We start from the raw sequence: 19,063 nt of genomic DNA, 5'->3' as shown, positions 1-19,063 counted from the left end.
ACGTCCATTGGACGTCCATCTAAGGTCCGAGGGGACGTATATTGGAACTTAATCGGACGCAAATTGGACCTTAATCGGACGTCCTAGGGGACGTAAATTGGACCTTAATCGGACGTAAATTGGACCTTAATCGGACATAAATTGGACCTTAATCGGACGTCCTAGGGGACGTAAATTGGACCTTAATCGGACGTAAATTGGACCTTAATCGGACGTAAATTGGACCTTAATCGGACATAAATTGGACCTTAATAGGACGTAAATTTGACCTTAATCGGACGTAAATTGGACCTTAATCGGACGTAAATTGGACCTTAATCGGACGTAAATTGGACCTTAATCGGACGTAAATTGGACTTTAATCGGACGTAAATGGGACCTTAAGCGGACGTAAATTGTACCTTAATCGGACGTAAATTGGACCTTAATCGGACGTCCTAGGGGACGTGAATTGGACCTTAATCGGACGTCCTAGGGGACGTGAATTGGACCTTAACAGGACGTCCAATTTTGGTCCAAAGGCCAAGTTGTTAAACATCCAATGGAGGTCCACCTAACGTCGGAGGGGACGTTCGGTGGACGTCATTTGGGCATTCATAGGATGTCCCAGTTTGGTCCAATGTCTTGCTGCTGAACATCCATCTAACGTCCTGGAAGGTCATTCGGTGGACGTCTAGCGACGATATTTAGACCTGTGGAGAATGTATTGTGGGAAATAAAAAATATATTTTTTAAGGAACTTATATTTCATCTTATATCAAATTACAATTATTGGATATTACAGTATTTACATTAAATTACAATACACTTCTCCAAGAAATTAACGCACCACCTTAAATATGGGGTATATTTGATGTCTCGTATTTCCTAAACCTGTTGTCCCATCTAAGTGATGTTTTTATAGCCTAGGCTATAGGTTACCTCCTTAAGCTTGTCATGCTGTAATATATGTATATTATATCATATCGCTCTCTATAGTAATGTGATATAATATATATTACAGTATAGCTCCCTGTGCATGACAAGCATAAGGAGGTAACATATTCTAGGGCCTAGGCTAGAATATTATAAAAAAAATCACTTAGATGCAACAACAGGTTTAGGAAATTCGAGACATCAAAAATGCCCAATTTTTAAGGTGGTGCGTAATGGGCTGTATATACAGGGTGTAACAAAAATACAGGTCATAAATTAAATCACATTATTCTGGGACCAAAAATAGTTCAAATGAACCTAACTTACCTTGTACAAATATGCACATAAAAAGTTACAGCCCTTTGAAATTACAAAATGAAAATGGATTTTTTCGATTATATCGAAAACTATTAGCGATTTTTTATTGAAAATGGACATGTGACATGTGGCATTATTATGGCAGGAATATCTTAAAGAAAAATTATGGTGAAATTTGTGCACCCCATAAAAATTTTATGGGGGTTTTGATCCCTTAAATCCTCCCAAACTTTTGTGTATGTTCCAATTCAATTTTATTATTGTGGTACCATTAGTTAAATTCAATATTTTTGTTTCTTAGTATTTTTCAGATAAGGCAGTTTTTATCGAGTTGCGACTTCTTTTTTAATATGTCCACGTAAAAATTTTATGGGGGTTTTGTTCCTTTAAACCCCCCAAATGTTGTATGTTCCAATTAAACTATTACTGAGGTACCATTAGTTAAACAGAGTGTTTTCAAAACTTTTTTGCCTCTGTATTTTTTCGATAAGGCACGTTTTATCGAGTCTGGCTTCTTTTTTAATATGGTTCAAAATATACCTAAAAATGTAAAGCATAAATAAGTTTGCATATTATTACCAAGTCTCCATAATCGTACTTAACCATATACAAATATGTGGTGGATTTGACAAATATTCACAATATTTCGATAAAAATTGACTTTTCGAAAAAGCAATAAGAGGCAAAAAAGTTTTTAAAACGTTGTTTAAATGGTAGGTACTACAATAATAATTAAATTGAAACGTGCACAAAAGCACATTGTTTTCGATACATTGGAAAAAATCACTTTTCATTTTGTAACTTCAAATGAGTGATAAAGGCACAGAGACTTAGATCACGAGGTCACATTGAAAGGATGCCAAAAACGAGGACTCCGAAAAGGGTACTAAACTACACTATAGCTTCAAGAAAGAGAAGAGGAAGACCAGAAAATAGATGGAAGCAAGAGGTCGAAAAAGATTTGGAAAGAATGGTGTTACAGGGTCAGAAAAGAAAAATGAATAAGAGGAAGGAATGGAGAAAAATCACATATCAAGCCAGAGAAGATCTCAGTACATAAAGAAACGTGAAAATGAAGAAAAAACAAACTTTTCAAGCCATGGGCCTCTAAGGCCCTTGGTGCTATTAATATATAACTTCAAAGGGCTGTAACTTTTCTTTTGTGCACATTTGTACTAAGGTAAGTTAGGTCCAATCAAACTATTTTTGGTCCCAGGATATGTGATTAAATTTATGACCTGTATTTTTGTTACACCCTGTATATATATAAAGGTTATATTTGGTTCTTGGGACATCAAAGTATATTTTTTAGACATTCCCTGGATATAGTCACTGATGTGACATACCTCCGATTTGTTTTTTCATGAGTTTTGTAAGAGAGACTAAAAACTTTTTTATGGTTACCTCCTGTTTTCATATATTTTTTGACATGTTTTGTAGTAAATTCAACTATCTATTTACTACAAGACATGTCAAAATTTACATGTGAAAGCAGGAGATGATCCTAAAAATGGTTTTTCGTCTCCTACAAAATTCATGAAAAATCAGATAGGAGAATTTGTACATTACAATTCTCTGATGTTTGGGAAAAAGGGCTTAAGTCAGAAATGCACATCGATAATGTTTTGATGATTTCTGGACCAGAAAAATCGGCTCTTTTTATTGGTACATACAGTTTACGTCTACAACAGTTTTTTGCTGGTCCAGAAATCATCAAAACATTAGCAATGTGCAATTCTGACTTACGCCCTTTTTGCCAAACATAAAAAAAGCAATCTGGTCATAACTGACCAATGAGCAATTTTAATTTAACCTAAATTACTAATGTTTCTTAAAATGAAGAGCTTACCCGATAGCGTCTCTTATCTAATCTAACAAGATCGTGCACTATTCTAACATACACAGCCACATCACGCACTATGCTCTGCTTTTCACTATCACCTATCACTCAAACTAGTTCAAAAGGCTTTGTCCTCTTCAATCTTCTAGTTTGCCCAGTAGTATCGAGGAGGATTTCCTCAATATTCTTGTACTTATTTAAGTTGTTTGTCGGGATTCCTGCTATCTTCTTGATGATTATATCCAGGTTCCATTCCTAGGTATTAATATTTGTTTATAAAGTAATAACTTATTATGCATGGACAATGTTGTTTCTTCCAATTAGCCAATACACTTTTTATATCTTTATTTTGGTTATATCTGGTTTTTTGTAGACCACTTTCAGCTGATTCTAAAAAAAATTAAAATGAACGGTAATTTTTCTATTCTTTACAATTAAAAATCAAAATATTTACAGGTAATACATGCATAAATGATTCGTTTCATAAAGAAAATTGAAAACGGATTTTATAATACTTACATAATTGTTTAAGAGATCCAGCCATAGCCAAAACTAGCATACTAAACAGTACAGTTGAGTACAGCAAAAAAAGCCACTAATTTCCATTTTTCACCCCCTTATCGATGCATTTTTTTCCAATCAAAATTGTTACTAAATTTTTAGGTTATCTTATGATGAAAATGAAATAATTGATGACTTGATGACCAATGACCACGCGACGCTACATAGATACTCGCGCGGCAAATTTGAAAATGAACGCAAATTGAATAGTAAATGGCCTCTCTTTAGAGTATGGAAAATTTTACCCCTCCAGGAGGACATTGTACTCTTTTCATAGAATATCTTGTGGTAACTTTCCAGCCATAATTTAATCAGATGTTCACGGAATAGAACTTTGATAGTAGAATTCCTGGAATGTTTTGTTGTTAGGGGAAACTTTTATTTTATTTATTCTTGAATATTTCCTGTTGTTAAACATTGTAACCAATAATTTACAAATAAGATTTTCATTACATTACATGAAATCAAAACATGTTTTGGATATTAAACTATATAGTTTTATAATTGTAATAATTTAATATACAATTTTGAATTAAGATTTAATCTTTCGATCTAATCGATTTAAACTACAGTAAAACTTGTGTTACCGGCCCCCTGCCAACACCGGCCACCTGTACTAACGGCCAGTTTAAAAATTCCCCACACTAATTACAGTAAAACCTGTCAGTAACGGCCGCTAAAAATGAAAAAGCTATTGGCCGATATAGAAAGGTGACCGGTAAATGAATTAGTTTTTGTAGTCTAGATATAATTGGTTTGGGGAATTTTTAAACTGGCCGTTAGTACAGGTGGCCAGTAACACAGGTTGTACTGTATATCTAGGCTACAAAAACTGGCAATAACGACCACTTTTCTATATCGGCCAATAGTTCTTTCATTTTAGTGGCCGTTAGTGACAGGTTTGACTGTATTTCATTAACGTAAAGTTAACGCAAGTTAATATTTTATTGAATTATTTTGCTATTTGATCTCGTAATTGGTATAATGTGTCCAATATAAGCGTTCATAAAACGTCCGTATTTCGTCCAGTATGGACGTCCAAAGTCGGACGTCCAAAGGACGTCCATATTTATTCCGTCCGAAGGACGTCCATATTTATTCCTTCCGAAGGACGTCCAACATGGGACGTCCGTTTATAGTCCATGGACGTTAGGACCAAAAATGGACCTATTTTGGACGTCCAAATGACGTCGTGTGCTATTAGGGAATTGTCCGTATTTCGTCCAGTATATATACGTCCATATTTGTTCCATCCGAAGGACGTCCAACGTCGGACGTCCATTTTTATTCCGTCCGAAGAATGTCCAACGTCGGACGTCCAAAGGACGTCCATATTTATTCCTTCCGAAGGACGTCCAACGTCGGACGTCCATATTTATTCCTTCCGAAGGACGTCCAACGTCGGACGTCCAAAGGACGTCCATTTTTATTCCGTCCGAAGGACGTCCAACGTCGGACGTCCAAAGGACGTCCATATTTATTCCTTCCGAAGGACGTCCAACGTCGGACGTCCAAAGGACGTCCATTTTTATTCCGTCCGAAGGACGTCCAACGTCGGACGTCCAAAGGACGTCCATATTTATTCCTTCCGAAGGACGTCCAACATGGGACGTCCAAAGGACGTCCATTTATAGTCCATGGACGTTAGGACCAAAAATGGACCTATTTTGGACGTCCATTGGACGTCGTGTGCTATTAGGGACGTCTCAACTGCATAGAGAAGAGTCGACCAGACGTAGCATTTTGATAAACGTAGGCGTAGTCGAATTTCGAGTTTAATTCGAGAATCACAATCAAATACGTCTGGACTACCGATAAAATACATCAACCTGACCAGATTATTCTACTAAGGATACAGAGCCAGACTCCAGACTGGAACATGTGGAAGAAATGATAGACGATATAGCTATACAAAGTGAAGGTAAACAAGGATGCAATACTGTCCCCGACACTATTCCTAACCGTCACGGATTAGATCATAGAGAAAGTAAGAGATAAAAAAACAGGTGTTAGGTGGAACTTGCACAACCAGTTGAAGAACTTTCAGTTCGCAGACAACATTTGTTTCCGAAGAAAATATAGCAATATCCAGAAGAAGATCGACAAACTTGCAAAATACTCCAATGTAATGGGTCTTAAGATGAATACAGAAAAAAAGAAACTCTTAAAAAACAACAGCAAAAAAGAATTAAAATTAGAATAAGTGAAAGCCAAATAGACTTTGGTAGGCCAAAGGTACATATGTAAAAGACAGTAGTATAAAAAGACAGTAGTAGATCAGATGTAAAAAAAGGAATAGTAAGGGCACAACATACATATATAGTATATCTCATTAAATAAAATCTGGAACACACTCAGAATCTTGACGACAGGACAGGAAGAAACAACTAAAAAAATTACAAACCTTTATGAATAAATCATAAATTGAAAAGAAAACCTAAAAATATACTAGCTTGATAAAATAGCAAACGCAGAACAACAGAGAAGAACAAAACAAGAGAAAATAAAAGTCACGATTATAAGAAGACACATACCTACACTAAGAAAAGAAAAGACCAAGTTAATACAAATAATCGTATATAATCAATAATCAAACAGGCCGAAGACCGGATAATAGCTAAAGAAGAAATATGTAACAAGAGATCATAAAAGAATTGGGCTGAGATTGAGAGAGTTAAACAGATGGCGAGAAATAGAGAGGAATTGAAACGATTTGTAGACGATATTTCGAAGGAATAAACCAGAGGATGCGCTGATTTAATTTCTTATAATTATAACTTATAATTTATGAACAATGGAAGAAGGCAATAATTAAATATGGAATTAATTTTAATGGTAAATCAAGTTTCGCGGTTATAAATTTAAATTTTTGTTAGAAATCTCACTAGTAGATATCTGTAGCTATATACAGCTACAGACATCTACTGGTGTACGTCCAACACTATGAAACTAAAAAAGTTTTCTAGAAGTAGAATTCGTCAAAAGTTCTATCTGACCTTCATAGATGGCGATGGAAAAAAGGTGTTCTGTTTGCGCTCTATTTATAACTTGTTAAATTTGTAATATTTATCCTTCTCTGTAAACTATTTAATTCTCCTAAAAAGTTAATATATTAAATCAGTCAATTTTTATAAATTTGTGTTTTATATTCTATACATAGTGTAATTTGTTTCTAGTTGATTTGTTGCAATTTTTTTAAAAAATTTTATGGACTAATATTTTTTTAACTACCGACATCTATTGATGTACATCCAACACTAGGTAACTAAAAAAGTTTTCTAGAAGTAGAATTCCTCAAAAGTTCTATGTGATCTTTACAGATGGCGCTGAAAAAGATAGGTTAGTTAATAATTTCTATTTTATAACTTGTTAAATTTTGTAATATTTATCCTTCTCTGTAAACTGTTTAATCTCTCCTAAAACGTTAATATATTAAATCAGTCAATTTTATAATGTTGTGTTTTATAGTATATACATAGTGTAATTCGTTTCTAGTTGATTTATTGCAATTTTTTTAAAAATTTTTATCGACTAATATTTTTTAACTACCGACATCTATTGATGTACATCCAACACTAGGTAACTGAAAAAGTTTTCTAGAAGTAGAATTCGTCAAAAGTTCTATGTGATCTTCACAGATGGCGCTGGAAAAAGGTAGGTTAGTTAATAATTTCTATTTATAACTTGTTAAATTTTGTAATATTTATCCTTCTCTGTAAACTATTTAATCTCTCCTAAAAAGTTAATATTAAATCAGTCAATTTTTATAAGGTTGTGTTTTATAGTATATACATAGTGTAATTCGTTTCTAGTTGATTTGTTGCAATTTTTTTTCTGGAAAAAAGTTTATCAAAATGCCAGTTTTTCACACAAAAACAATAGAATCTATTTTGGATCCAGTTGCACAACAGGTAAGCAACTATACACCTATTAAAAGTATTAAAAATCTCTGATTGTTCATTCACTATTTTTAGAAATATTCATATGTCCCATTTGTCATGCACCATTTATTTTTTTTCTTATTCTTGTCTTGTCCTAATTTGTGGACTATTCTAAGTAACTGATTGGCCCAGCCTTTTAATAAGTGGGTAATAAATATACTGGGAAAAGATGAAATAAATGAATTTTTTTCTTATTATTAAGTGTACAGTAACAATGTGTTATCACCCATTTCAAAAATACATTGCTTATTTGCACTTTGTTTTATTTTTAAATAGATAATATTGTTTATAAAAAATGTATTTTTAACATCTGTTAGCAATATAATTTTTAATATCATCTTAAGTGTTTACATTATTATTTTCACCAGTCCAAATATAGTAAGGATACCATTTCTAGATTCTAATGATACTGTTTGTTAATGAAATATTTGAACCCACATGTATGTTAATTTGCTCCATTTATAGACACCTTACTAGAAAAGTAGTCAAAATTTTCTCAGGTAAAACTGGGTGTGTCATATTTTTCTATTTTGGTTTCCAGTTCTGTTCATTCAACATTATAATGTTTTTTTTTAATATATGGTCCATGAAAGCTTCTTTTAAAATATTTATATTTTTTAATTCATCAATAAATAGATCAAAGATATTTTTAAATGTTATTGTTTTTGGAAGCTATTATGCAGTTTTAAAAATTTAATATTTATTTGAGGTAAACCAATTTAAAAAAATCTAATAAGTATCAAATTTTATCCCCCAATTTGTTACACTACTGTAGCAGAAATACTTAGCATATATAATAATTTTTTAAAAAAGAAATAAGTAGGTACATAATAATTTTTTTTGAAAAATTGTTATATTCTAAGCTAAAAACCCAAGTTGCTTGGGCTAAAAATCTTGAAATAAGATACAAAATAAATCCAAAATATTTAAGAGGACAAAAAAAGATCAAATAGTGGATGATGAATAATGGGACATTGTAAATTGAGAGCAAAAATAGAAAAAATAGTAAATTCAAAAGACAGGTTCACACCTTATACTGTCACTAGAAAAATCACCAGATTCATCTTCTTTTTTGGTTGATCATAAGAGTAATCCATAAAAATATTATATTATACTAATACGTCAATAAAGATTTCTAAAAACAAGTATTCTTTTTAATAACTGCAGACTAAAAAGAAGTATACATAATAGTAGAACTATAAATGAGGAAGTCGAGAAAATACAGTTTACTGAATGGCCTGTAACAATTAGAATAGATTCTTCTGAGAAAATAAAGGGAAAAATGTTCTCTCAGTGGTTGGCACAGTAGTATCAGAAACTAAAATAAGTAACCAGCTAAAAATATTAAATTTAAAAAGTTTTTTTCAATACCTAAATTAAATAAAAGAGTACTGGACTGAATTTAAAAATTTAAAGACTAATGTATCTTTCAAACTATATATTATTTGACCCCTACTGCCATTAAAAAATGTTGGGGTGATTGTTAGTAAAATAATCAAAAATACCAGAAAATGTGACCCCTTTAAAAAACAGTTTTTCAAAAATGTTGTCATAGTTCCTGATAATGCCTGTTTTTTTTTCGGCCACTCTGTGTGAGATATTTAATAAAAATTAAATAAACCCCATTTGTTCTGTTATTTGAATGATAGAATAATAGTTTAGGTCCACCTTTAATTAATAAAAAGAATGTGTGTGTACTTTGTACGCACGTAAGAAGTTATTCTTCTATTATATAATTTCAACGAAGTAAATATACTTAACAGGTTATTTGTAGGTATTTCATTTAAATATTAAACTAATTTTCTTATCTACCACTTTCAAAAAATTTTTATTAAAACAACCAAAAATTAAAAAAAATATGAATCGTCCAGGATTGGAACCCGCGACCTTCCGTGTGCTTCCTTTCTCTGACCCACTGCTCTACCAACTACGCCAGCGAGCCACTTAAAATGACACATAAGTCTCGGATATAATTACACAACATGGTGACAAATAGACATATAAAAATGTTATACCTACATAATATTTTATTATTTTACTACACAGAAAGACAAATCCAAAAATTATAATAAATAATACATTTACTAAAAACACTAATATATTCTTTTAATGACTTATTTGCACTGATACATAATATACATACATACCTATCTTGAAAGATTAGCAACTTAACGCCAAAAGAAGAATACTTCAAAAAACAATAAATAACGTAAAGTAGGCCATACTAATTTGTTTGAATATTTCATTGAATGTAAAACATCGCGCCATAAGGGTAACATGCAAAAAATAAATTTGAAGAAAACATAATAAATATTTTTATAAATAATTAAGGTTTCATAAAAAAATGATTTTATTGTTGTCAAAAATTGTATTTGGAATTCAAATAAATGACCTGTAAAATGAATGAGTAAGAACAAAAATAGAAGAAAATGTAGAAATAACCAACAAATCAACAATCTCGTGAACCTAATTCATTCATTTGGTGATGTCAATATACGAACGAAACGATTGAATCCAATATTACTGAAGAATATTACAGTTTATTGAAGAAAATATATTCGTCCTACTTTATAATACCTAATATGTGTAATTCATATTTTCAACTTTATAGGTTTCCAAATTGGTCATCCTCCATGAAGAAGCTGAAGATGGAATACCTATGCCTGATCTCCAACAACCTGTTAGATCGGTCAGCAACGCTGTTTTAAATTTGGTTAAGGTAAGAGAAAAAATGTGTAATATTCTGCAGCCTGTTTTAATATACCAGGGCGGATCTGTTTTGAGGCGGATATGTGAGGTGGTATTTTGATTTTTACAGAAAAATTTGTGTGATAATTTCATTCATAGGAGATTCTGACCAATAGAAAGCTACAGAAATCTGAATTAAATCGATAATTTTTGATAATCTCCCGTCGTTAAGTATATTACGTCAGGTGCCCTTCGTTGCTACGAAAAAATACATTCAGTGACATTAATGACAATTAATGTTTTAAAAATTATAAAAGTGATGACTTTCAATCGTCAAATATTTATAAAAACTGTGTGTTTAATGGTATTGTCCTTTTCATGAGCATTTTTCAGTGCGTAACAAATGATAGAAAAAAGGGTAAGTCAGTGATAATACACATTTATGACATTTATTCTAACATGACATTTTAGTTAAATCTGACAGTTGTCACATTTTATTTTCAATTTGGAATAAAAACAAATCAAATGTGTTTCTTGCATTTATAAAATGGTATTTTCTTTGATTTGTATAGTCTTATAAATTATACAGATTATATTTGTAATATTATTATCTAATTAAAAAAATTATTTTTTTTATTATGGCGCCATCTATCGACAACTAGAATAACTAGAATAAATTTTGTAAATGTCTGTAATCACGGACGTGCCTTTTTTTCTGTCACATACAATTTAATGCGTTAGAAAGAAATCGAAAAACTGTGACGCACTGAAAGATGCTCATGAGAAAAAGAATACTTACATAAATAAATTACAATAAAATTTTGGTTTTGAACAGTTTTATTCATGAAATAATCGCAACAAATTGCACTCGACCTCTGAAATTAATATAGAATTTTTGCTCTCGTGACACTTTGACATAATTTCACTCGCCTTCGGCTCGTAACATTAAAACTGTCAAAGTGTCACTCGGGAAAAATTCAATAATTTCAGAGCTCTTGTGCAATTACTACTGATAATTTCAATAATAATAATTGACTTTCTTCCCTCTCAAATAGGTCGGGAATATTAAAAAAATGTAGAGAAACAATTTCTTATTCAATTATTTTCAACCACTTATATTGCACTTAGGACCTTCGTAATTCGCCTAGAAAATCTTTATATTATAATACAACAGTAAACCAAATTAAAAATACAATAATTGAAATCGATTAAAATCTTGCACAACAAAAACTAAACCTTGTATAAGTTTGCCAATTTTTTTTACTTATAAAACATACTCCACGTATTTACCACTACATTCAAATTATATAAGTTATAAACAATAGGATTGTAATCTTTAAGAGCGTAGGCGCAAAATTTCGGACAATGCTTTTTAAATGCATTCATTTTTTTTTCGAATCAGAAAACTAATAAGTATTTTTGAAAAATTCCCTGAAAAATTGTATAATGTTTTGAATTGAAAATTTAATGTGATTTTTAATTTCAAATATCTCATTCAACAGAAACTTTTTGTTAATTCTAGAGACTCTCAGCCCTCGGTAATAATATTCTCTTTCATTCCGTGTTTAAATTTTTCAAAAATATTTATTGGCTTTCTCAGGATTCGAAAAAAATGAATGAATTTAAAATCATTGGTCCGAAATTCTGCGCCTACTTTCTTAAACCATCACCTTTATTTTTCGGAGTTCTCTCTCGATAAAAATTTTCATATCTTTAAAATATAACAATTGGTATTGCGCGTGAACAATACCAAAAAAACTTAGGTGAAGAAAATTTCAATTTTGAAAAAAATTAGATTGCAAAATTATTATGATATTACTTAATATATTATGTACATATTAAAAGGACTAATAGATTGAATGGTGATGCTTTGTGGTATAAATTAAATATGTCTTAAAAAGTGGAGTTAATATACATTTAATGTGTAGTTTATTATTAGATTAATGATGCAATAATAAAAAATAGAAATGAAAATGATTGATTCATGGCACACAATGACTACTGTTGATCTTAATAAAACACTAGCACAATCACGTTATTTATTTTTAGAATTAATCTTAAAAGATAAGACAAATCAATATTTAACTGCAGAAATTAGAATTTTCTGATTTGCGATTTTGAATGGTTTGGTTAGACTTTATAAATAAAGAAATTAGTATTAAGGTACTAGTACACTTTAGAAGACCAAAAATAAGCATTTTTTCCAGATTTTTTTCTCAGAACTTTTATCAAAAATGAACATAAAACTTTTTATATATTAATATCTAACTCTTAGAGAATACAAAAAATATATCTTTTTTCATTTATGCACGTAGGTACACTAATATTGTAGAGGGCACCAAAGTCGAGGCCTCGAAAAAAAAAATAGTTCCGATGGCGGACAGTTAATCTCTGGATTGGGATCTCTGAAACAAAAAAATCGTACTGCATTTGAAAAAGGAAGGTTTCTTACGTGACAATTTACCACCGTTAGTGAAAAATTACGCAAAAAGAAGATTTTACGGAAATTTGACATTTTCAATAAAAAATATTTATTTTTTACTAGCTGACCCGGCAGACTTCGTACTGCCTCAATAGATAAGAACAAACTTTTATAAACAATAAACTTAAAATAAACAAAAGGAATTCGTAATTAATAAACAAAAAATGCTCGATGTGAATGAGTTTTTATTATTATTTTTAATGAATTACACATAATGTTTGAAGTAATAAAATTTAGTTAGAAAAAGTTTGCAGTGCAATAGTTGCAATCTTAAATTTGTTTTTCTTATAAAGAATATAACAGCTTTATTTTATTTACATTCAAAACAACCCTGTATTTATAATTGGGTTCGGGGTTGTCCAACTATATAGGTGTTGAAAAATAAAATAAAATTAAAATTAAATATCATTAAATAAAATGAAACAAAATTTCATAAAATTGAATAAAAGTTAATAAAAATAAATAAAACTGAATAAACTTAAATAAAAATAATAAATAAATTTAAAAAAATAATAAAATAAAAAAAAAATAATAGAATCTAATAAAAATAATTAAAATTTAATAAAATGAAACAAAATTAATTAAAATTAAATAAAATTTTATAATTTGCTGCTTGTTCTTTTCGTGTGCTCAGAACTTTTCTTCTGCTTGCCGTTCGTCAGAAAAGTTCGGTAGAGATATTTTTTGAAAGTTTCGAAAAATTAAGAAATTCATATTTTGCTCAAATTAAGTCCAAAAGTTAAACAGTTGCACTTTTCTTCGATGAAATTTGTTGCTCGTTCTTCTTCTGTCCTCAGAATATTTCTAAGGCTTAAGATATTGTGTTTTAGACACCGATTGAGCTAGAAAAAAAATTTAGTAAGGTTCTGTTCGGAATTCAGCAAGGAGTACACCGAATTAATTTCGTATTTTTCACGTCCTTATTGCGAGAGTTATGACGTCACACGCAACCCTCTTATGACGTAGAGGTATAAAATATAGACATAAACCTACTCCCGGTCCGGTCGAGTACACTTGCAAACTTTCATAAAAATGGGTCAAGTCGTTTCGGAGGAGTATGGCAACAAACACTGTAAAAAGAGTATTTTATACATATAGCTGTAAAAATTTTGGTGGCTAATAAAATGACAATATAAAACGTATAAACCTTCCCTGAACTTCCACAAATAATTCAACATCAAAATTAGCCAAATCGGTCCACACATTCTCGAGTTTTAGCGAGACTAACGCACAGCAATAGATTTTTATATATAAGATGCAAAACTTTAGATGGCTATTAAAAAATAACGGTCGAAGATAGAAAAGTGAAAATTTAGGGTTGTATTTACCTTTGCCTTCCACATCACATAAAATTAAGAAAAAACAGTTTGATCAAAAAAATAAAAAAATATTTTAGGGGGGCAGCCCCCGTTACGACGTACGGATATGAAAAATACATAACAACCTATTCTCGGTCCGGTCAAATACACGCGGAAAATTTCATAAAAATCTATTCAGTCGTTCTCGAGTTATGTGTTGGTAACTGTCACGACCTTCTTTTGTTTATATAGATGTAAAATATTTAAATGGCCATTAAAAAATAACGGTTAGTGATAGAAAAGTGAAAATTTAGGGTTGTATGTATCTTTACGTTTCACATCATATGCAATTAAAAAAAAGAGTTTGTCTGAAAAAATAGAAATAAATATAAGGGTGGCAAGCCCCCTTAAGACGCACGGGTATGAAATATAGATAACGACCCACTCCCGGTCCGGTCGAGTACACTTGCAAACTTTCATAAAAATCGGTCAAGTCGTTTCGGAGGAGTATGGCAACAAACACTGCAAAAAGAGCATTTTATACATATAGCTGTAAAAATTTTGGTGGCTACTAAAATGACAATATAAAACCGTATAAACCTTCCCTGAACTTCCACAAATAATTCAACATCAAAATTAGCCAAATCGGTCCACACATTCTCGAGTTTTAGCGAGACTAACGCACAGCAATAGATTTTTATATATAAGATGCAAAACTTTAGATGGCTATTAAAAAATAACGGTCGAAGATAGAAAAGTGAAAATTTAGGGTTGTATTTACCTTTGCCTTCCACATCACATAAAATTACGAAAAAACAGTTTGATCAAAACAATAAAAAAATATTTTAGGGGGGCAGCCCCCGTTACAACGTACGGATATGAAAAATACATAACAACCTATTCTCGGTCCGGTCAAATACACGTGGAAAATTTCATAAAAATCTATTCAGTCGTTCTCGAGTTATGTGTTGGTAACTGTCACGACTTTCTTTTGTTTATATAGATGTAAAATATTTAAATGGCCATTAAAAAATAACGGTTAGTGATAGAAAAGTGAAAATTTAGGGTTTTATGTATCTTTACGTTCCACATCATATGCAATTAAAAAAAAGAGTTTGTCTGAAAAAATAGAAATAAATATAAGGGTGGCAAGCCCCCTTAAGACGCACGGGTATGAAATATAGACAACGACCTACTCACGGTTCGGTCGAGTACACTTGCAAACTTTCATAAAAATCGGTCAAGTCGTTTCGGAGGAGTATGGCAACAAACACTGTAAAAAGAGCATTTTATACATATAGCTGTAAAAATTTTGGTGGCTAATAAAATGACAATATAAAACCGTATAAACCTTCCCTGAACTTCCACAAATAATTCAACATCAAAATTAGCCAAATCGGTCCACACATTCTCGAGTTTTAGCGAGACTAACGCACAGCAATAGATTTTTATATATAAGATTTTGTGGTCAAATTGTGGTAAATTGTCACGTAAGAAACCTTCCTTTTTCAAATGAAGTACGATTTTTTTGTTTCAGATATCTAAATTCTGAGATTAACTGTCAGCCATCATTTTTCGAGGCTTCGACTTTTGCGCCCTCTACAATATTAGTGTACGTGCATAAATGAAAAAAGATATATTTTTTGTACTCTCTAAGGGCCGGTTGTTCGAACGCTAATCAAAAATGGAATCAACTGATCATTATCAAATATTTAATTACAATCAACTTTGATTATGTTGCTGAATTGTCACTACTTGATTAGTTATTTTTTGATTAAATTGTATTAATTATATTATATTAAACATTGATTGATTATTTATTTGTTGCATAAACGTCAATTTGATTGATGTTTATGCAACGCATCACAATGGATGATTGGTGTTTTACGTCTATTTGATATCTCGATTTGATTCCCATCAAGAAAATTGATTACAATCAACTGATTGGCGTACGAACAACGGATTTTGTTATTTGATGGTTGTTAAGGGGTCTTGATTATAATCAACTTCTTGATTAGCGTTCGAACAACCGGCCCTTAGAGTTAGATATTAATATGAAAAAATTTTTATTTTAATTTTTAATAAAGGTTCTGAGAAAAATAGAGAACTAAAGGCAACAGAATCATGAAAATTGAAGTAAAGGGGTTTTGAAGGATGATTTATTAAATGAAAATATTTTCATCTCTTTGCAACTTCCGGTTATACCGGAAGTTGCTTATAACTTCGTTTTTTTAAATGGGACACCCTGTATATTTTTCGATTCTCTTTGATGTCTTCTTTTTTAAAATATGAGGTTTTTTAATATTATACAGGGTATTTTAAAAGATAATTACGTTTTTTTTATTAATGTCGTAGCAACATTCACACCCTGTAGAATTGTAGTCGTTTGACATCTAAAACTCTACTTACGTTTAAATGATTTTTAATATACTCTACTATTGTTAAGAATCATTAGTATAGCTAAATTTTAATTTTAGTATACAGGGTTGGTCGAAACTCGGAATGAGTATTTTCTGAGTTTTCTTAAATAGAACCCCCTGTATTTTTGTATTGTAGTGAAATGATATTTTATAGTACTTTTTTATTCCTTAAGCATTCCCTATACCCAACTGCTTTAATTTGTGAGTTATTGGTGATTCAAGCTAAACATTAATTGCAACAAAAAATACGTAAAATTGTGTTAGGTTGGCCGTTAAAATACTCAATCCCAAATAATTTTTCCGAAATAAATACATATTAATCCAGACTGGTCCTTAAAATTACCAATAATGGTTTAGCTATCAAAATACCTACGTAGTTAAAATTGTTGGTGCGATTAACAATTAAGCACAAATTAAAGCAGTTAGGTATAGGGAATGCTTAAGAAATAAAAAAGTACCATAAAATATCATTTCATTACAATACTAAAATACAGGGTGTTCCATTTAAGAAAACTCAGAAAATACTCATTCCGAGTTTCGACCAACCCTGTATAAAATTAAAAATTTAGCTATACTAACGAGTCTTAACAATAGTAGAGTATATTAAAAATCATTTAAACGTAAGTAGAGTTTTAGATGTCAAACTACTACAATTCTACAGGATGTTAATTTTGCTACGAAATTTAACCTCATATTTTAAGAAAGATGACATCGAATAGAATCCAAAAATGTAAAAATATACAGGGTGTCCCATTTAAAAAAACGAAGTTATAAGCAACAACCGGAATAACCGGAAGTTGCAAAGTGATGAAAATATTTTCATTTAATAGATCATCCTTCAAAACCCCTTTATTCCAATTTTCATGATTCTGTTGCCTTTAGTTCTCGAGATATTTCTAATAGGCCCTTTATTTGCCTCACCCTTTATAGAAAACTATTAATTTTATCAAAAAAATGTATAGAACGTTTTTTGCTTATAATGAATGTTTTTACCAACTCTTGCGGTCAAAATATAATAAAAATTTCCACCCCCGAGATGGGGTGGCAACCACCCCCATGGTAAAAGCGCCTTTCGGCATGATATAGATTATGATCCTTGAAATATACACTACTTATTCTCAAATTTTCAAGCAAATCGATCCATTCTGTAAAAATTGCGAGGTTTTGTCCTATTTTAAGCTTCATTACTTGGACTAATAGTTTGAGCAGTAAAATTCGTTATCGTAAACCGAGTAATTTCCTTTGATGTTTTACTACGAGGTTACTATTTAATGTGAAAATGATTAAAATACTGAATAATTCAACATAATTCAATGAGGTATTTACTATTAAAAATGCGGATGTGGGTAGTAGAAAATTCCAAAAGATTAAGTGGAAATGAGGATATGATATATTCTACTTGGAATTTACCGTAAGCGATAAGATATTAATAAAAATCTGTTTGACTCACTTCTTGGACAATATTATTATCAAATAACCTGTGAAATATATACGATATAACAGATTTTTTATTATAGTAGAAACGGAACTCTGTCAGAATGCGCAAAACTGGCCCTATCAATGTTCCGTATAAATGTCTAAGAAATTCGGTACAGCCGCTTTGAAGATAAGAGCTTGCCGATATTTTAGCATCCCATTAATCATAAAAATTAGTCATTAGTAGTCAATTTGCATCATAGTACATCTATTTTCTTAAGCAAGATTAATTAGACTTTTTTCTACTTTTAAGAACAAAAAAAGCAATTTCATTAACGGAACCGAATTCAAAATTGTTCTGCACAACGTTTTGAAACGCTATTTGTTTAAAATATCTCTTTTGTTTGTAAAAAAAAGAATGTGTGTGTACTTTGTACGCACGTAAGAAGTTATACTTCTATTATATAATTTTAACGAAGTAATTGTATTCTATTTAAATATTAAACTAACTTTCTTATCTACCACTTTCAAAAAATTTTTATTAAAACAACCAAAAAAAAAAAATGAATCGTAGAGGATTGGAACCCGGGACGTTTCCAACTCTGAGCGAACGCTCAACAACTAGACCACCGAGGTCATGTGATTGACACGTAACTTTCGGATATAATTATGAGTGCAGCTGATCTCACTACAACCAACTTTGTTAAATTTCGAAACAGTAATTTCACTTTTATTTAATAATGGTACGGTAAACAATCATCATTTTTTAATATGTTATTCCTTACAAAAATACCTTTAATTTAAGCACAAATAATTAAAAATCGTAAATTTGGGTCAAAAGTTATTAACTTTTTAAGAATTCTCATAAGAGCCCATGTTAAAACTTAACTTTGACCCTTAATAGTAATTAAACGGCACGGTAAAACATTTTTTAAAAAATCAAGTCTTAGTTTTTTGAAGTAAACTATAACATACTAAAATTTCATGCAAATCCTTAATTCTTTGCCGAAGGTGTAGAACGTCATTAAACTTGTGATATTTTGAAAATTGATCAAATTATTTTAATTTGGAATTGAAATGATTTAGGTGCACTTTACATCAACAATAAATTGAACAAGAAATTGACAAAGTTATTCAAGGCCAAATTTGACGAGTACAAAATGTATGGTTTGTAAAAGAAAATG

General features: G+C 30.8%; 1 protein-coding gene across 4 annotated transcripts in view; it reads left to right on the top strand.

Annotated features, from left to right (window-relative positions):
* Window positions 1-7,319: 7,319 nt before the first annotated feature.
* LOC114330831 (vinculin) overlaps window positions 7,320-19,063 on the top strand; it is a 56,965-nt gene continuing 45,221 nt past the window's right edge. For 3 of the 4 annotated variants that reach the window (XM_050655683.1, XM_050655682.1, XM_050655681.1), the window contains exons 1-2: window positions 7,327-7,545; window positions 10,187-10,294. In XM_050655683.1, coding sequence (XP_050511640.1) covers window positions 7,489-7,545; window positions 10,187-10,294 — 165 coding nt within the window. In that variant the 5' untranslated portion in view covers window positions 7,327-7,488. Of the gene's footprint in view, window positions 7,546-10,186; window positions 10,295-19,063 lie in introns of all 4 variants that reach the window. The other variant, XM_050655680.1, reaches the window with a different exon arrangement.

Source organism: Diabrotica virgifera, chromosome 7, assembly GCF_917563875.1.
Source record: "Diabrotica virgifera virgifera chromosome 7, PGI_DIABVI_V3a".
Classification (NCBI taxonomy): domain Eukaryota; kingdom Metazoa; phylum Arthropoda; class Insecta; order Coleoptera; family Chrysomelidae; genus Diabrotica; species Diabrotica virgifera.
Note: the sequence above shows the minus strand (reverse complement) of the source record. Positions and strands in the feature narration are given on the sequence as shown.